The 21,381-nt window shown below is 38.3% G+C and overlaps 1 protein-coding gene across 1 annotated transcript; it reads right to left on the bottom strand.

Moving 5' to 3' along the window:
- Positions 1-12,042: 12,042 nt before the first annotated feature.
- LOC131544417 (uncharacterized) lies at positions 12,043-14,708 on the bottom strand. Its single transcript, XM_058782595.1, has 3 exons — positions 14,448-14,708; positions 13,125-13,436; positions 12,043-12,940 (listed from the first exon to the last, which is right to left on the bottom strand). Exons 1-3 carry the CDS (start codon positions 14,509-14,511, stop codon positions 12,654-12,656), a joined length of 663 nt encoding a protein of 220 aa, XP_058638578.1. The 5' UTR covers positions 14,512-14,708; the 3' UTR covers positions 12,043-12,653.
- Positions 14,709-21,381: the final 6,673 nt, after the last annotated feature.

The raw sequence follows: 21,381 nt of genomic DNA, 5'->3' as shown, positions 1-21,381 counted from the left end.
CTTTCCACAGCATATCATAAGCTTTTTCTACATTAAAAAATACTCCCACAAGCACTTCTTTATTAAATTGAGCTTTTCGAATGTCATCTTCCAAACACAATATTGAATCCATCGTATTTCTCCCTTTTCTAAATCCACTTTGACATGCTGAAAAAATGTTCCTACTTTCAATCACATAAGTCAACCTATTCTTAACCATCCGTTCCATAACTTTGCATAGATTTGATGTCAGCGCAATAGGTCTATAATTAATTGGCTGAGAATGGTCTTTTCCTGGTTTGGCTATTGGCACAATGACCCCATGCTTCCAATCTGCTGGTAAATTCCCTGTCTCCCATATTTTGTTAAAAAGTCTTAAAACCATACTTAATGATAAATCTGATAAGTGCTTTATCATCTCATAACATATGTCATCCTTGCCTGGGGAAGTATGTTTGACTCCCGCAAGCGCTCTCTTTAACTCTTTAACAAAGTAAATTCTGAGTCCAACATACTTCCTGATGGGTTCTTCTTCACATATATGTGAGCATTCTCCCTAACTTTCTGTTCCCTATATTTCCTCATATTATCTGAAATATTTTCATTACTGTGCACCTTAACAAATGATTCCACTAACATTATCACTGTCTTTTATTACTTTTTTTCCATTATTTACTAAAACTGGAATATTATTATTTTTCTGAATCCCTCCCATCTTCCTAATCATATTCCAAACTTCATTCATTTCAATTTCCTCCCCAATTCTATTACAATATTCTCTCCAGTAATTTCTTCTCTCCTCACTATTGCCTGTGCTCTCTTATATTTAATGTACTCACTAAACAACACAGATTTTCTTCATCGCTTTATTTCTTTCCCTAACTGCCTTACTACACTCTTTATTCCACCACTGTACTGCTTTTTTACTATTTATAGTTTTCTTTTTTCCTATTACTTCCTCTGCCGTATTTCTTAACACTTCACTTATTTTCTTAACTTAACTCTTCAGTGTCTTCAGTATCATCTACCGTTTCACACATATCCTTATGACACAATTCTTTAAAAAGCGCCCAGTTGGCTGCTTTAAATTTCCATCTCGAATTCTCTCCAGCAAGGTTTGGGTAATGTCCACACCAATTTTACACCATATAGGATAATGATCACTTCCCATTGTACTTTGTTTACTTACATTCCATTCGCACTTTCTAGCTAGATTTTCTGACACTAGAGTTATGTAACTCTAGTGTCAGAAAATCTAGCTAGAAAGTGCGAATAAAGCTAAATCTAAAGCTGATTTACGCCCATGAATTACATCTATTCTTGTAAAACATCCATTGTTCACACACACTAGCCGTCCCCAATCTAACATTTCTTCCACAATCAGCCCATTAAAATCTGTTTGAACACTTCCCCATAGTGTATTATGGGCATTGAAATCACCACACCATATTACTTTCTGATTTGTGTTACCTCTTATATTTTCCAATACTTCCTTATTTAACTTTTCACATGGATTATAAAAATTAATTACATTTACATTTACATTTAGTCATTTAGCAGGCGCTTTTATCCAAAGCGACTTACAATTGGGGAATACATCGGCGATTAATCTTGAAGAGGCAATCAGACATACGAAGTGCTTGCAACACCAAGTCTCAGACATTGTTCAAATAAATACAAACTACCAAAGGAAGGAATAAGTAAAGATAATTTTTTTTTTTTTTTTTTTTAAGTTTAGGATGAAGTCAAGTGCTGTCGAAAGAGATGAGTTTTCAGTTGTTGCTTGAAGATTGACAGGGATCCAGCATTCCGGATAGAGTTGGGAAGATCGTTCCACCAGCCAGGAATGGTGAATGAGAATGATCTAGAGAGTGATTTTGCGCCTCTCTGTGATGGTATCACGAGGCGTCGCTCACTAGCAGATCTCAGATTTCTGGAGGGGATGTAGTTTGTTAATAGAGAGTGCAAGTAAACGGGTGCTGAACCAGTGGTTGTTCTATATGCAAGCATCAGTGTCTTGAACTTGATGCGAGCCGTGATTGGTAGCCAGTGCAGGAGATAAAGAGAGGTGTAACATGGGCTCTTTTGGGCTCATTGAAGACCAGTCGTGCCGCTGCATTCTGAATCATTTGTAGAGGTTTGACTGTATTAGACGGAAGTCCAGCCAGAAGAGCATTGCAATAGTCCAGCCTAGAAATGACAAGGGCCTGGACAAGAAGTTGTGCAGCATGCTCTGTCAGAAAGGGCCTGATCTTTCTGATGTTATATAGTGCAAACCTGCAAGATCGAGCAGTTTTGTAATGTGGTCTTTGAAGGTCAGCTGATCATCAAAGATTACACCAAGATTTCTGACCGAAGTTGATGGGGTTATTGTTGATGAACCTAACTGGATCGTGAAGTCATGCTGTAGAGTCGGAGTGGCAGGGAGGACAAGAAGCTCAGTCTTTGCCAGGTTGAGCTGCAGGTGATGTTCTTTCATCCATGCCGAGATGTCCGCCAGGCAACCTGAGATCCTTGCAGTTACCGTTGGATCATCTGGTTGAAAAGAGAGGTAGAGCTGTGTGTCATCAGCGTAGCAATGGTATGAGAATCCATGTGCCTGTATGATGGGACCCAGTGATGTAGTGTATGTGGAGAAGAGGAGGGTCCAAGAACTGATCCCTGAGGAACCCCAGTGACCAGTGTATGTGCTTTGGATACCTCACCTCCCAGGCCACCCTGAAAGACCTACCAGTGAGATAGGATTCAAACCAGCGAAGTGGAATGCCAGAGATGCCCAGTGATGAGAGGGTGGACAGGAGTATCTGATGATTGACAGTGTCAAAAGCGGCAGATAGGTCCAGCAGAATGAGGACTGATGATTTGGAATGGGCTTTTGCAATTCGCAGGGCTTCAGTGACCGAGAGAAGCGCAGTCTCAGTTGAATGGCCCCTCCTGAAACCTGACTGTTTAGCATCCAGTTTGTCGTTCTGTGAAAGAAACAGTGAGACTTGGTTGAAGACAACTCGTTCAAGTGTTTTCGCTATGAGCGGAAGGAGAGAGACAGGTCTGTAGTTTTCTATAAGAGAAGTGTTTAATGTAGGTTTTTTGAGCAGTGGGGTTACCCGAGCCTGCTTGAACGCAATGGGGAAGTTACCTGTGAGTAGGGATGTGTTGATGATGTGTGTGAGTGCAGGTAAGAGTGTGGGTGAGATTGCTTGGAGAAGGTGTGAGGGGATTGGGTCAAGAGGACATGTTGTAGGATGGTTGGAGAGGAGAAGCTTGGATACTTCAGCTTCAGTGAGTGGACAGAAAGAAAAGATGGGAGTTTTAGCAGTGGATGTGGTAGGGTGAGGGTCCTGTGTGCGTGGAGGTGAAAACTGACCACTGATTGATCTAGTTTTGTCTGTAAAGAAAGTGGCAAAGTCATCAGCTGTAATAGAGGTGGAGGGAGGAGGTGGAGGGGGACAGAGGAGGGAATTAAATGTTCTGAAGAGATTACGCATGTCTGGAGTGCTGTCGATCTTGTTGCGGAAATGTGAGGATTTGGCAGTGTGGACTTTAGCAGAGAAGGATGTGAGCATAGACTGGTACCTACTGAGGTCCGACAGATCGTTTGATTTGCGCCATTTTCTCTCTGCCGCTCTGAGTGTAGTCCGATGTTCACGAAGAACCTCGGATAACCAGGGGTTGGAAGGAGCAGCCCGTGCGGGCCTAGAGGAGAGAGGACAAATGTCGTCTAGACAAGAGGTTAAGGTAGAGCATAAAGTCTCAGTAGCTGCGTTTACATCCAGAGATGAGAAATGGGTGGGTGAAGGAAGAGAGGAGGATACCACAGAGGAAAGATGGGAAGGAGAAAGGGAGCGCAGGTTTCGTCTAAAAGTAACTGGTAGGGGTTGGTGGCACAGGAGAAGCAAAGTGTAATGTAAATGTAATGAAGAAATGGTCCAGTATGTAGCGGTTGTACCAGAATGTTATCTGCAGTACAATTGCGTGTGTAAATTAAGTCAAGTTGGTTGCCTGATTTGTGCGTGCTAGTAGTGGTAAGGCGTTTGAGATCAAGCGAAGCTAGGAGTGCATGGAAGTCTGTAGCATAAGGCTTGTCTAGGTGAATGTTGAAATCACCAAAGACTAGGAGTGGAGTGCCATCCTCCACGAAGAGGACAGCAGCCCGTCCAGCTCCTCTAGGAAGGTGGCTAGAATTTGGCTAGGGGACGGTAAATGACCACGATCTGGAGTTTTATCGGAGCTGATACAGTAATGGCATGAGATTCAAATGAGTTGTAATTGCATAGGGAAGAGCGGGTTGAGTATTTCCAATTGTTAGAAATGAGCAGACCAGTGCCTCCACCCGCCAACTTGCCGGGGTGTGAGAGAAAGAGAGATTAGTAGAGAGCAGCTGGGGTTGCTGAGTCTTCTGGACGAATCCAGGTCTCAGTCAAGCCCAAGATGCTGAGCGTGGATTTTAAAGAAAAAGCAGAAATGAAGTCAGCTTTGTTGACAGCTGACTGACAATTCAGAGACCCACAGAGAAGGAAAGAGGTGTAGTGAAGGAGGTAGAGATAAGGCGCAGGTTAGCAGGATTACGTTGCCGTCTGCGTGGGACGTTAGGCGTGGTTGAGAGAGAACCGGAATAGTTTGGAAACACATGATAGAGGTGGCAGGAAAGAGGATGGAAACGGAAAGTGTGTAAGAGAAGGGGAAAAAGAAAAGATACTTAAGTGTGTCGCTCGGTGTCGTTGCTCGGTTAAAGTCGCGCAGGAAAAGTCGATGGTCTTTACCCTCGTCGGTCTCCACACGAGGAGGCTGAGCAGCTTCGCTGATGCTTCGCGTCAGCGCTCGGACCTCTGATAAATACAGCCTAACACACTACCGTGAAAACAGCTGTGGCCGGCTTCTGATTGGCCCAGCCAATAGCCTTGTGCAAATAACTCAAGGCGAAACTAACACTTCGCTTGCAAGGAGCACTGAAAATGATCCAGGTTCCTTCTTAGCCGAGGTGCAAATTATTATAATTAACAGAAAGTGCAATCAAACAACGAAACCTCAACGAAAATGCAGAATAGAAATAGAAGGAAACGAAAGTATTCCTTCCCAACAGCAAGTAAATAATTTAAACAACAGATCTATGACTAAGTATCGCAACACTTACGAGCTGCTGTCCGTCTCTTCTGGTGAATATTCGGCTTCTCCCTTCTATTAAATTACTTTAATACTTTAATACTATGATTCCCTTCCCAGACTTCCATCACTACCACCTCCTTGTCTACACTCTCTACAACATTCCTATATCCCACACCTTGTTTTCTATCTTTCCTAATTACCACATATCCTTGTAACACAAAATTCAACTGAGGTTTGAGCCATGTTTCTTGAACACATATTATATCAGGTTTGTTTTCCAAATCAGAAATGAATTTTTTTAAACTCTTGCCCATTAGCTATTAAGCTTCTCGCATTCCACTGAAATATTAAAAGCACCATTATGAACCACCACATCCTGATTGAGTGTATGTAGTTTGCATCTTTAACTTCTCATTAATCATATCCACCGAAATACCTTCAATCTCTAGATACTTTTTTGCTTTGATTATAATTCTGATTCTTTCTGTCCGGCTTTCAGTTTGCGCCGAACAATTCACTACTTCAGCCATAAAGGCAACAAATGCAACATTGCTCTTAATCCCAAAATGCTCTTTTGTTTTTTCCTTTATCATTTCCATCTTTTGTTGACTGATTTCTTTGCTTTTTTCTCCCGATTCCAAATTCTTTCCTACTTGTTTAAGAGCCTCAGAGTATGTCAGTCCTTCCTGTATTCTGACATTTTGAACTTGAGCCGCGTGTTTCCTCACCTTGCACCCTCCATATCCCGCACCGTGATCCCCTCCACAGTTACAACACTTGGGATTAACTTCTTGCCTGCATTTTCCATACTCATGTTCTCCGCCGCATCTTGCACACCTCTGTTTGCCTCTGCATACAGCCGCTACATGTTCAAACTTTTGACATTTATAACATCTTAGAGCAGGGGGTACATAGGGTCTCACCGAAAAACTCATAAATCCCAAAAAGGCTTTACTTGGCAGCTTATCCTCATCAAAATGAATCATCACAGAGAGGCTATCTCCCCTTTCATTATTCCTATTGCATTTGAGTCTTTTCACATCGATCACTGCAGCTCCCGTAATCCCTCTCTTAATCTTTTCAACTGTTACCTCCGTGGGGATCCCTGTTATTACTCCTTTAACCCATTTCTTTTCTTCTTGAACAAATCACTTTGTCCCATGATCGACTTGACTTCTAGAGCCTTTTTTGTTGCCTACTATCCTTACAATATATTAGTAATCTACCATCTCTCAACTTCTTAACACTTTCAACCAGTCCTATCACTTCCTTCATTGCTTTAGATAACTTCAGTGGATTAATGATACTGAAAGATCCAGTTTCAAGTTTCATCACTACCTTATACTCTTCTTTCCTTCTTCTTGTCAGATGGGTATCTTTTTCACTGTCAGTTTCAGATGCGATACTTTTCTTTCTTTTACGTTTTTCTACAACATTCCACTCATTATTTCCATTCATACTTTTTCCGCATCTAACATTTCATCCTCCATTTCCGGATCGCTTCCGGAATCTACTCCACTTCCTACCATGCACCCTCCAGTCACAGATCAGCTGTTGCCAAACCACCCGAACTGCCGCTCAGGTGTGTTTGATCAGGGTTAGAGCTAAACTCTGCAGGACTGGGCCAGATTTGAGCATGCCTGATGTAAATCACAGAAATACTTACAAGCCATGCTGTTGCAAGGTTACAGATTACAGAAATATACAGCGATTAAAGAGAGCCATCGTTACCGCTGCCCTCACGTGAACACCAGAAATCGCAATTTAAAGTAACATTAAACTTGCCACTAGATAGAGCTCTGAACCATTAATAAAGTGAATAGGAGAATTACTGCCATTAAAGAATTGTACTCAATAAACAATTAAACATCTTATCAAATTAAACATGGAATCTGTTTAAATCAAACTTGTTCCAGCACTTAAAGAAGTAAATCGGATTATAGTAATAAATCTGAATATATAGATGTAAATTGTGAATATATAGTTATATATCTGACTATATAGAAGTAAATATAGTTAAAAGTAAGTAAATAGAAGAACATTTTAAAATATAGTTGTAATGTTTTAATAAAAAATGTAAATTGTGAAAATATTGAAAATTGTGAATTTATTATTCTGACTATATATAGGTTTCTTGAAGCATCTTGGGGACGTTGCACAGTTCTTCTGGATTGAGTCTGTCTCAGTTTGTTCTGTTTCTTCATGCCACTCCAGACAGACTGATGATGATCAGATCAGATCTCTGTGCGGAGCACAAAAATCTCACTGGATTATTACAATTAATCACCGTATAAATGTTTGGAAATGTAAACTGATATTTCCTACTGACACACTACAGCGAAAGATAGAAATAACTGACTTAAAACCATTTTTAGCTGCTGAAAATACTAGTGTTCTAATCATTTTGGCCACCACCATATATTCAGACTTATAAATATATATTCAGATTTATAAGTAGGCCTATATATTCCTAATTTACATTCATTCAATCCCATAATGCACCACAATCTCGAATGTACAACAGTTGTACACTTAACAGCTAGAGAATACCCATAATGCATTGTGAGGGTAGTGTCTAATGAATTCCTGTGTGTCGCCAAAAGATGGCGCCTGCAGCTGAATCATCCATTTTCCAAATCGCTGGTTGAATGTGAGTACAGAATAATATCATACAGGCCTTCATTTATTTTTAATTGATTACTAAATAGTTTAATTGTGGTTTATATGTGCAAGTTCAAATGAGATTCAATATAACTCTTTTCATTACTACTGGAGCTGCCAGTTTGCTAAGTTTTCAAATGATTACTAAACAGCAGCGCTTCCGGCGCACTCAGTGTCCGACTTTGCTCGCTCGTTTTTCATTCACTCCCTACATTACAGTGGACTAATGTAGGGAATAATGAATGAGGGGGTGATTTCAAACAAAGCAGAGGTCGGATGTGGGAACATCCAAGTTGAAATGTCACACTTCCAACCTCAGTGAGCTCCAGCCAATCACAATGATGCAATGAGAGCTTTTCCTTATTTTGTGTTAATAATGGTAAAAACAGGAAATATAAAAATAAAATGCTGCCATTCTTTTCCAAATCAGCTGACGAATAGTAGAAATTTAGGTAGCTTTCTATGTTACAGTTTGTTTTCAAGTTTGATATAATAGCTCCATATAATTGTCTCTGGAAGTAGGCTGCTGCCATCTTGGAAATGACATCAAATGAGTCGTCTAATCAAACACACCTGAACAAGCTAATCAAGCTCTTCAGGATCACTACAAAGTTTCTGGCAGATGAGTTTGATCAAGGTTGGGGTAAACTCTGCAAGAAAGTGCACCTCGAGGTTGATGGTAAGAGTCGAGAACCCCTGATGTAGGCCACTGGTACTTTCAGTAGTAAAAAATGCACCTGATGTAGCTGCTGTGCCATCTTGTGGTTAAAATGTGGTTTGTCTGCTCGTGTAAAACAGAGGAAGGTACAGGGCCCTTTAAAGGACATTGTGGTGGGAAAAAATTCAGGGTGGGAGGAAAACATTTTTTTCAAATGTTTTGCGTTCTCTCGCAAAACCATTTGAGTTCGGACAAACGCTTCCTGTTTACTTTGCAGCTTGCTGTGGTTACAGCTCGTATGTTCACAATGGAGCGGTTCATAGAGTTTTATTTTGAACTTGCACTCAAAGTAATACAGTCAGCGCTTATTTCGAGGCACGGTTTTGTGACATTCTAAAACGCTTAATGTGGCTTAATGTTTTAAAACCGTGACATTGGAGGACTAAATTCGATAATAAATCCTGATAAAAATTATTAGGCTAGCATTAATAACCTTATTAATAATATTACTATTAATAAAGCAGAATATGAACGCAACGCCCTGCACGTTAAGCCTTTTCTTCCCCATAGAAAACGCTTAAGGTAGGCTATAATGAAAAGTTCATGCAGCTGGTATGTTCACAATGGAGCGGTTCACGAAGTTTTTATTTTGAACTTTGACTCAAGTATAAAGAAATACAGTCAGTCAGTGGTTAGTTCAAGGCACGGTTTTGGGACATTCTAAAACGCTTTAATGTGGCTTAATGTATTAAAACAGCGACATTAGGACCAAATTCGATAATAATAAATACTAATAAAATTGTTAGGTTTATATTAATAACCTTATTAATAATATTACTATTAATAAAGGAGAATAGCCCAGAATATGAATGCAACGGATTTGGTATTTTTAAATCACCCTTTTCATTATAGCCTTCCTTAAGCGTTTTCTATGGGGAAGAAAAGGCTTAACGTGCAGGGCGTTATGCTCATATTCTGCTTTATTAATAGGAATATTATTAATAAGGTTATTAATGCTAGCCTAATAATTTTATCAGGATTTATTATCAAATTTAGTCCTCCAATGTCACTGTTTTAAAACATTAAGCCATATTAAGCGTTTTAGAATGTCACAAAACCGTGCCTCGAAATAAGCGCTGACTGTATTACTTTGAGTGCAAGTTCAAAATAAAACTCTATGAACCGCTCCATTGTGAACATACGAGCTGTAACCACAGCAAGCTGCAAAGTAAACAGGAAGCGTTTGTCCGAACTCAAATGGTTTTGCGAGAGAACGCAAAACATTTGAAAAAAATGTTTTCCTCCCACCCTGAATTTTTTCCCACCACAATGTCCTTTAAAGGGCTCCGTAGGAAGAAGATCTTATTCATTGTTGACGAATAGTAGAAATTTAGGTAGCTTTCTATGTTACAGTTTGTTTTCAAGTTTGATATAATAGCTCCATATAATTCTCTCTGGAAGTAGGCTGCTGCCATCTTGGAAATGACATCAAATGAGTCGTCTAATCAAACACACCTGAACAAGCTAATCAAGCTCTTCAGGATCACTACAAAGTTTCTGGCAGATGAGTTTGATCAAGGTTGGGGTAAACTCTGCAAGAAAGTGTACCTCGAGGTTGATGGTAAGAGTCGAGAACCCCTGATGTAGGCCACTGGTACTTTCAGTAGTAAAAAATGCACCTGATGTAGCTGCTGTGCCATCTTGTGGTTAAAATGTGGTTTGTCTGCTCGTGTAAAACAGAGGAAGGAGATCTTATTCATTGTTTCTGGTTTTTTAGGGAGATTAAGAAGTTTTGGGTTATGGTTGAACAAGAACTTAATGTTATTTTATCTATTAATATTGGCTGTGGCCCAAAACATATGTTGCTTGGGATATATGATGACATTATCGTAGACAAGCATGAAAAGACACTTTGCAAGTTCCTAACATTTTGTGCAAGAAAATGTATCCTTTTGAAGTGGTTAATGGATGAAGCCTCTTTAAAGGCACTATGGCACAGGGTTATACGTGAATACATATCATTAGATTACTAAACCTGTGCTTCTTATAGCAAACATGCTATTTCATAGAAGGTGGGATCCATTTTTGATATATATGGGTTAAATATATCCCCTATTCTTATTAGAGGGTTTGTTTAATGCGGTTTAAATATGTGAGGCATGTTGGGATATAAATATGTAAGGCATAGGTGTGAATTAAGGGTGATTGGGACACAAGGTTAAATGGGACAGTATAACTATACAGAATTTATGTTCTCACCTAATGAGTGAAAATAAAAAGTTTTTTTGCTGAATCCCAGGTGTAAGATCACATAATTAAAATGGGATGCCCTCATTGGTGTGACATCATTTAGGTGGGCGGGGCATGCATCAAACAGGAAGTTGACCATGAAAAGCATGAACTGAGGAAAATGACATAAGCACAATTTGGGTGGATGGGACAGTGCTTAAAGGCTTTGTTAATTAGTAAAAATGATTGACTTTGTAATAGAGAACCATAGTGTATGCCCTAAATCAGTGGTTTCCAACCTTTTTATTTGTGCAAGCCCTAATCAACCACAAAATATTCATGAACTAGCTAGATTTTTGATCAAATAAAAATTCTGAAATAGAAGCGCTTTGAAAATAGAAGCATTATAGATAAACTTTTTTAATGTTTTTTGTTGCAGTAATAAATCATATTCATATTTCTATTAAAGGTTTGTGCAGGTTAAATGTGTTTGTTAAGCGGTGATGGAGCCACCCAACATTTTATTATTATTATTATTATTTATTTATTGACCTGAAGCATTTTTAATTTTTTATTTCTCTATTTGATTTTTAAATGTTTTCAATGACTTTAGGACTTTAAGCCTTCTTTTACCTCAGTTAGGCTACATGTGTTGTATTGTATGAATTGTGGATAGATTTATGAACTGAGAAATAAAGTTGAATAGAAATAAGCATGGGCTCTTAATGATGAACAGAAAAGGAAATATTGCATATAAAATTATATTAAAGTATGACCTAACTTGTGCAATACAGTAAATATTCTTATAATACCCTAAATCAATGAAAAAATGTGCTGTCCCAATCACCCAAATGTTACCCAAAGATTTTTTTTGGCTCAGTTCACAGAAAAGTGTACGTCACGCATCCTTTCATTATAATATAACGTTGTTTTCTCCTCAAATGAGTAGTTATCATATTCAGTATTACATCAGTATATCATGTGTTGGGCTGATTGTTTAGATTTATGGCAAGAAACCTTGCACGTGGCGGATTTTCAAAAACTGTCCCAATCACCCTTAATTCACCTGTTTGTACGACTATGTCATTCCCCATTTCATTTCTTCCTCAGGATTTAGGAGTGGGGAGTCACAATAATAATGTTTATATTTATATTATTATTGTTTTTTTCCCTCTTTTCGGTCTTGTTCTCTTGTTTTGTATTAAGTTATGTTTGTAACGTTTGAAAATTAATAAACATTAAAAAAAAAAAAAAAAAAATGTAGTTAGTGATTTGACAATGTGCGCAAAACAGTGTTTTATATTCACTGAGCGGTATGTGACACGTGCAAGTTCAAGGTGTTTTCAAATTCATCTCATCAAAAATAAACAAATAAATATTAAAAAAAAAAAAAAAAAACTGTTATCAACTGGTGGCTTGAACATAGTTTATTGTTTTAATTGTGCCCATGCTGTTATTAATATGTACAGATCCTAAAATTTCTTAAGTATACGATGAATAATCTAACAAGATCATTTTAGAGCCATTTAACAAATATACATAATCTTGCCATTCAAATGGTTCTCCAAAATGGGAGGACCTGTTTCTTAGTTTGTCTTTATTTCAAAGTAAACTTCTTGTAAATTATTGTAACAGGCAGTCCACTGGAGGCAAGTTTAATAACCCATGTGCAGTTTATTTACAAACGTGATCCAAAATACAAACATAATCTGAGACTTGACTTGGCGTGAACAAACTAGACTCACCGACAGCAGGTTACAACATCAATACACGATCCGAAACAATGGCAACATGATGGCTACTTATAGCAAACAATACAGGTCACATGACAAGAACCAACCAATGAGAGACAGGACACATGACACAAAGAACAAGAGAACCAATAGCATGAATACATGAGGGCAAGGGAAGCATGACACAAGCAGGGACCATGACTAAACTCCAAAATAAAAGACATGAAAACATGAACATAAAACAAAACAAAACCCCACATTACAATTATATAATCCTTTATAATAAGCATTTAACTTTTTACACAGAACCTTTGCTCCTCAGATGTCTCTGTGCACACTACAGTCTCAGTAGTATACCTGACGCTGACGGTGTTGTTGGCTGTGCAGTTGAGTGTGGTGTTTTCAGGTCGACGGAGGCTGATATTCAGGTGAGATCCTTGAGTCTGGATCTGATGACCGGTCCAGCTGTACGAGGGATTCTGGTCACCGGACGCCAGACACCGGAGATGAAACATGCAGATGTTTTGCGATTGCAGCCAGGAAACATTATACTCAATCTTTACCTCTTTGATGAGATCTGTAGGAGAATAATATGCAAAATTAATTATATTAGCATACTCATTCCCTTATTAAAGAAGTATTTTACTTCAGTTAAATGACTATAAACATATTCAGTGTCACTTAGTTAATGTGTTGTTTTAGAATTTGCTATTTGCATCCTAACAGCATTGACAGAATAAATATCAAGTCATTAAACTCACCATGAACACGTAGCTCAATGAATTTTGCATTGTATTGTGTAGATTTTCCTTCTGCAACAATAGAGAAGCTTCCAGAATCCTGGAGTTTAAGGTCTGCTACTGTAATGCTAATATTGCCTTCATTCATCTTTAACCTTCCGTGAAATAATTCAGGTTTAACTGTTTTGAAATATTTTTTTTGATACTCAGCAAAATTAATCCCATTATATTTCCACTGTACTTCAAGATCATCTTTTGGATAATCAGCAGTTAATTCCAGCGAGTCTCCAACAGCTTTGTGCCGAACCTCTGCATCTGAATCAACACACGACCCTACGATACAGAACAAACAACAAACAATGCTTACATACTGTCACATATTCATGCCATATTTTTCATATTTAACATAAAATAAAATTTGTCCATTGACATACTTCATTAAATATCAGTTTGACAACAACATCAACAAAATGCTTGAGAAAAAAAAGGAACAGAAAGTTGACATAATAAATAAACCATCAGAAGAAGCTCACAGAGTCTGAGTTTATGCTATCAGCACAGACCGTCTCACACTTCTCACTCTGTCTTCATGAAAAATAACATTATTCCCACCAGATCTGGATGCACTTGGTCTTTGGTGTTGTTTATAATGTAAATTTGCAGTGCACAGTGACTCGTAATCTGTGTCTGTATTTGATAACTTCTGCCCACTGTAAGGAAGTGTTTCACAGCAGCACTTCCACCCATCGCACTGCGATTTCTTCATGTGTCTATTTTCATTTTAACATCTCAATTTTATTTTCTCATATCCACTTATTTACTCTGCTTCAACAGTTGCATGTTATTTTGCAAGTATTACACGTTTTTGCCATTTTGGTGAAATAATATTGAACGGCAAGTCAACATTAAACCATATGTTTTTGATTATGGTGAATTCATGTAAATTGGGACACTTTTTGCCACTGAGATGACTAGACAAATGTCCCAATTAACCTGATTTCACAGTGTAATGCTGGTTGCAACAGAAAAAACACTCTATTACAACTAGCCACATTCTCTAAAGATAAGGCTTGAGGTTTCCTGAGTCGAACAGCCTTTTCTCACAGATGAAATACTGATATTAACTTAACATGTAAATATAAAGTAAAAATACAGCTATAAGCATGCATTAATTAAGCAAACTTAGTTAATTTAATTTACTATGCCACATGGAATCAAGAGCAGTTGATATATTAGCATTACATATATGGAAGCATGAGCAGTTTTCCAGATCTACATTCATTCCCCATTCATACAAGCATCTTACAACCTGTCGGTTAAAACCTGCTTTCTCGAGTCTCTCACCTTGGACAAGGAAAACCAGGAGAACTCCTAAAATGGAGCAGCAGGACTCTTGAAAGACGTTCATGTCCAGAAGTTTAGACGACAGACTGAGGCATCCGTGACAGCAGATACAGAGAAACAGAAGAGAGAGAAAATAGACTTCCTCACAGCAACGGCTCTGAGTCTCTCAGTCTGTGCATATCTGCAGAAATAACAACACACAAAGAGCTTTGGTGATGAGACCTTTCACGCACTCATGTTTCTGTGAATTGTGGGGACCTTTGACGAAGAGTTTTATTAATCAAAATATAAATTAATCAAGTATAACTAATGTGAATATAGCTGTTTATGTATCAATGTATTCTACTATTATAAAATTGTATCTGCCTGCATGTGTAGAGGCCTGCAGAAGAATGGAATGTGCCGACGTATGGTTTAAGGTAAAGCGGCACATCCTGTTTTGACATGAGAGGGTCTCTTCCTTTTACTTAACATAAATTAGGGCCTATTGTCTGCTCCAGGAAACATATGAAGAGGCATATCCAAAAGAGGTAAACAATAATGATATAGGAAATGTAACGAACACGCCTTAGGAGAAAAAAACTGTATATAAGAGGATGCAAACCCAGATTCGGGAGATTCACTGCAGGGTCTCTCAGGCTTCATTATCAAGTATAATAAAGTCTTATCTTCTGGCATCAAAACTCTAAGACTTTGAGAATGATTCCTCACAGCAGCGGCAGAAGCCACCACAAACTGGCGTCACAAACAGGATTGGAAAGGAGCAGAGGGTGAAAGACCACGTTGGGTGGGCTTTGACGAGCAACACAAATTAAGTGGCCACTAAAGAGGTAGGCAGTTTTTGCTTATATAAATGGTTTGTGTTGTTGGCCAATGTGTGACCATGGTGGTAAGAACACTTGAAAATGCTCCTCCAAATTTTAAAGAACTATATAGGACAAAAAGAAAAACAAAGGGGTTTTGATTCCAGAAGAAATAATTGCATGCACGGATCTGTTTTACTGTTAAGAGGGCCTTTGATGGATAGCAGTAAATGAGGACAGATTGTGCATGCAAAAATCTGTGTTTACTGTCAAGAGGGATTTTGATAGATGACATAAACGTTAAGCAGATATACATTGCATGCAATGGTCTGTGTTTATTGTTGAGTGGGCCTTGAAGGACAACATTAAACGTGAAGCAGATAAAGTATAAGAAAGTCCTATGGGTAGGCAAAAATTCCTGCAGGCTGCTTTTTTACTGTGTTGAGGAAGTGTATCAGTGAAAGAGTGAGTAGAACTGACAGGTCACTCAGGAAGAGTGTCGTGTAGTATAGTCTGTGTAAATGTCTGTGTGAGTGACTCTGAATCTGGTGGACCGGAGGTGCGTGCCCCTCCTGGACGACACAGGAGTGTGGTCAGGCAGCAGGGACGGATACAGCTGGTGTTACACTGGAGAAGAGTGAATGAATGTATGAGCCCTATCTAAAAAAGAGACAAAGGATGAGTGCATGAGCCCTAAATAATAAAGGGACTAGTATGAATGTTATTTAAAAAAAAAAAAAAATGTTCCAAGATATGGACTTTGCAGATTATTGAAATAATAATAGATTAATTAAAATAAGATATACATTTATTATTTAATGACTTATGTTAATAGATGAATAAAAATATTGCACGTGCTTAAAACTTTATATCTAATATCTGAAGAAAATTTGTATCTTGTTGTCCCTGGGAGGTGATGTGAAAGTGAATCTATTACAGAGTTTCAGAGATTTGGGTTTGAGTTAACAAGAGATCAGATACCCGAGAGCAAGATTGGGTGACCAAGTTCATAGAAAATTTTGATTCAAAAGCTACAGGGCATTTTACAATAATAATGGAACTTGTTGATTAAATAATAAAATAAAATAAAAGTAATTATTTTATGTTGGTTGGGAAAATTCATTCACCATTACTAGATTATTCTGAACCATGTATGCAAATATAGAAAAAAAATTATGATTGATGTCTTTAGTTTTACCATACGCATGTAGAATGAAGGATTATTTTGTTTTATTGTAGTATACATATATAATAAAGGTAGATTACTGCTGCTTTCTGCATTTTGCAAAGAAAAAACTGCTTGCTGTATTTCTGCAATGAAGAACTTGCTTTAATAAAATAGAATGAGGGAACTGCTGTTTTTAATCAGATGAAACCTTTTTTATTAAGGGACCATTGAAAGAGATGGTTGAAAAGTGAAAAGTAGATAATGAGCTGATTGCTCAGACAAAATTTGGTCACAGTTTACAAAGGTGCAATTTGAATAATGCAGTCTCTGAGTGTTAAAATTTCAGATGGCTTCTGGATCAGTGCCTTGACAAAGGGAAGCAATGAACTGGAGTCTGTTTAACAAAGTGGCGAAGAAGCAAAGACACAGATGCAGAGAGAAGAAGAGGGAGGGGCTGCCCTCCAGAAAGAGGAGTGAACACCAGCATGGAGAAAGGCTGACTTAAAGCAGGAAAAGTTGAATCTTTCACTTGAGACTTTTCCTGAGGGTGAAGAGAACATCCTGAAAAGCAAAACTCTGGTATCAACCAAAAGCCAGACTGAGGAGAGGCAGAGAAACAACGGAGATCATACACCACAACATCAGGCCTTTGAGTGCCATCACAGACTGACGGCCCAGTGCAACAGCTAAACAGCTTCAACAGACTGATGATCTAACCAGAAGCACTTCCATCCCTTCCCAGTGTGTGCACAGGTGAAGCACATTTATTTGATCACTTTAGAGACTGTTTCAAATTTTGTTAAATTATTTTATGAACTTTATTAATCTTGATTATTCACTGGTCTCACAGCAGTTCTTTTGAATTCTGTGTTTTAACTAACATTCTCAATCTGCTTATCAATAGATACCAGTCCAGCCTTATGTCTTAAGAAATAAGAAATTTTGACAGACAGAAGTGGGTGCTTGACTCACCAATCAGATAAAAATGGAGCTAGATTTGGCATAGTGAGGACTATCTCATTAACCAACTAGGGGGAAATGCACAACTGAATTATTGACAACAATGCTGAACTCTTTGGGAAAAAATAAACAAAGGGTAGACAAGATGTCTAATGGATATATATATATATATATATATGGCTGATAAAATAAAAATACTGGTCACTCCATTTTGTTTAATGGTAATTTTCTAGGGCTAAATTGCATAAAATCATAATAAAAGTTACTCCAAAGATTCAAAATCATGAAATCACGTATGCTGTCATCACTGGGGATAACAGGATAGAAATGTTGATGGCCATGGATCCTAGATTATGCAGAGATCTCCAATCCTCTTCTCAAAGTAGCTCATGAGCAATAACAAAAAGTATTTGACTAAACTTTAAATTATACAAACAAATAACATTTGAGAAATTACAATTGGCTCTCTCAACTGCACAATGCCTAAAACACTTATTCTAAACCAATTAATCTATTAGATTTTGTTTGAGAAAAAAAAAAGGAAAAAAAAGGAGTTTATATTGCGGCGTTAAATGAAACCTTATAGTGACTGACATTGTCCAGTTGCATAATATGACATCTAGAAACTATGTGGAATGCTACCAGGTCTACACTTAGTAGAGTGTAATGAAAAAAGTTAATGTTATCCTATTCAGAATCCGTGGCATTCCACAACAAAAATCATCCAGTTCACAATCTGCTGAGGTCTCGCAGAAGAAAATAGGTTTGGCCAAAATGGGGGTGTGAAAGGGTGTGAAAAGGTATGAATGATGGTGTTGTATGGAGTGTAAGAAGGTGTCTGGCGAGACACTGAGGCAAATCAATTATTCTGCCAAACGGCTGGAAGCAAATGTTAATATGTGGGTCCACAGGGCAAATTATGCCCAGTAAAATAAAGACCATGGATGAATTTGGTTAAGTTTCCTGGTCAGTACCTAGGTTATTGTTGTGGCAGAAAGAAAAACAGTGCCACACTTGCGCAGCGCATTACATGGGAAGGTAAAGCAATCAAGCTTGCTCTGTCCACCCCACATCTAACTTTCTTTTCAGCATATCATGATGGAGATGATTCTGTGCCAAAAGGATGAAATAGTGTCTTCCTGACTGTTAAATAAAGTGGGTTGAGTGTTTTCCAGGTCAAAATGCCTATGCTACTGAGCAAGATAGGCCTAGGAAATTAACTAGTGATATAGTGGAACTCAGTTTATAAAACAAAAATATAAATGAATTAATAAATTGTTGAGAATAAATTTGAAATCAGTTAAAAAAAGGGGCCAGGACAGCCCTCAACCCACATGAGATTTCCACAGGTCACACCAAGAAGGACGACTGGTCAGATGAGCAAAGGAGCGTGAAGTTATGGTCTTGAGGAAGAGTCTTGCATTGACCTGCAAAATGGTTGCACAGTGACATCTGGGTCCACATCTCTAACCTTAAAATACGCCAACCAGCTTCAACAACCCCACACAGCATGAAGTGAGGGATGAAGGGCGTGCTAGTAACGACCCTCCCTTGCCAACGAGGGAAAGACCATTGTAATGATTCGCAAAGAGTCACCCTGGTGAAGATGGAGTGAGTGATGGGACAGCCAACAAGATTATCAAAATACTTGGGAGCCAGCAGATGGAAAAGAGGAAGTAGAAAGAGAAGGAAACAGACAAGCAGACAACTCAGGAGAAAGTGACAAGAAGAGACAAGTGACATAAGATGAAGTGCAAACTGATGACAAATCAAAAAGAGATCAGCAAGGAGCTCACATTCTTTTGTGAGAGAAGCAGAAACGTGAAAAGATATCTGATGATCATCACATGCCTAATGCATATTGTAATTCTACAAGCTCAAGCCGAAGACAACAGCACCCAGACTTCCCTAGAATTGACTTTTCAACCCTCACCTGAATCTAGCAGTGGCTGTGACTTAACACACTGCTTAGTTTGCTTTGAAGCCAGCCCAGTCTTATATATTGTACCAATACTCATATACAGTTCAAGCTGTAGAATATTTCATGATGAATGGTTTAAGACAGAGGTTCTCAAACTTTTCCATTCCACGACCCACTTAAACAAGTAGAATCTATTTCAAGACCCACCAAAATATTTAAGATAAAAACAAAAAAACAATCGACATTACGGTAAGATTAATCTTAATTAAAAGTTTAATATGGCAGAAATGAAGGATTTAAGAAAAATAACCATTTTATTTTATAGTACCACTGTAAATGCTCACTAATAATATTTGTTTTAATTTCTTCATTTACAGATGAGTATATGAAATATGTCCATAAAAATTCAAGCTCACTTCTGTGAAATATAATCCGCGCTGAGAGTGTTGCTCATCACGGGGGTTTAGTGCAGAAAATGCTCATATGATCCGTCCGTGTGTGTATGGGAGAGTGGAGCACAACCCAACGCTTTTTTATTTTAGCAAAGCAAAGGAAGCGAAGCAGAATGATCTAAAACAATTTGGAGATTAAAATAATTGTGAAATAACTGTAAAAATAATAAACAGATGTGTCTCATTTTAAACAGGCCTAAACTGTAATGAGGAGTCAAAGGCCAGCGGATCCATTTGCAGTTTTTATTAGTTCAAGGTCACCAAAACAATGATCAATCACCAACGTCAGGGATAACACAGATAATCCAGAGACATAGACGTATTCCAGGCAGAGGTCGGGCAGGCAGCAATCAGCATAAACAAGAGCAATGGTCAAAGGGGCAGGCGGCAGGGAATCACAAGGAGTACAAACAGTCCAAGATGATACACGGCACAAACACAAGGAAAACACTCGGAAATGTCAGACAGGCTAAACAAGACTTCACGCCGAACTGAAGGTGTGAGTGGCTTATATGCAAGTCTGTAAATGAGGTGCAGGTGTGATTGCTGATGGGAAGCAGCTGTGACTGTGAGATCAGGTGATCGTGTAATGCAGTGACTGATGGGAAATGTAGTCCGTGTGATGCAACAGTCAGTGTAGTGCTCGTGTCCAAATGATGAAAGGGTGACATCTAGTGGTTGATGGGTGAATGATCCTGGACCGGATCATGACATAAGCAAACCATGATAACAAATTTATTTCAGCCAGAAATGTACTTATGCAATGATTGAATAATTGTTCAGCAATATCTTCAAAAGATTTTTCTCTAGCCTAGTGATGATATAGCAAGGAAATAATAGGACATTTTCTAAATTGTGTTATGCTAGCATGTGGAAATGCTTAAATCATGTAGTGTTATAATTAACCCCTCGTTTGTGCCCCGCTCACCCCGTACAAGTGAAATTATTTTTACAGACCAGTTCTTTATTGGGAGGCAGCCAAATGCATATGAAGGAACGAAAACAACTGACATATGGAGTGAGTGAGTTTCCTCGCATTAATAGTCTAATGCAAACTGGGCCTCTTAATAGTGAACCATGGCTCTGAGACCCTCGCTGTTGTTACAACTAGTGCGTGTCCGCACTTCAAAACACACAACGCATGTTTTAAACTGCGGCCTTTGCGATTCGAAAATCACACTAAGCAATATCGCAATTCATAATTAATGTTGGTATATCATACAGCCCTAGACTGAACTGTGTGTGAGTATGTGTGTGCGTGTCATTGAAATGCAAATTTAGCAACAGCCAAGTGACTTTGAGTGACCCACCTTGTCCCACTCTGCGACCCACAGTTTGAAAACCCTTCTAAAAGATAAAAAAATCTAGTGATATGGGATTAGATGTAATAAAACTGGGAGGTAAATGCTTAATAGAGAGAGGCAGATAAATAAATACCTTTAGAAACTGTACCCAAAAAATGGCATTATGCCCATACTGGTGCCAGTTTCTCCAATCTACAACAAACAGATAAGCAACTGAATTACAGTGCATACGCACTCATAAATGGCCAATAGTACGAATAAAAAAATAATAATAATAAAAATACAAAAGCCACAAGGAAAAATACACTTAATGGCAGATCAAGAAT

Source organism: Onychostoma macrolepis, chromosome 07 (genome assembly GCF_012432095.1).
Source record: "Onychostoma macrolepis isolate SWU-2019 chromosome 07, ASM1243209v1, whole genome shotgun sequence".
Taxonomy (NCBI): domain Eukaryota; kingdom Metazoa; phylum Chordata; class Actinopteri; order Cypriniformes; family Cyprinidae; genus Onychostoma; species Onychostoma macrolepis.
Note: the sequence above shows the minus strand (reverse complement) of the source record. Positions and strands in the feature narration are given on the sequence as shown.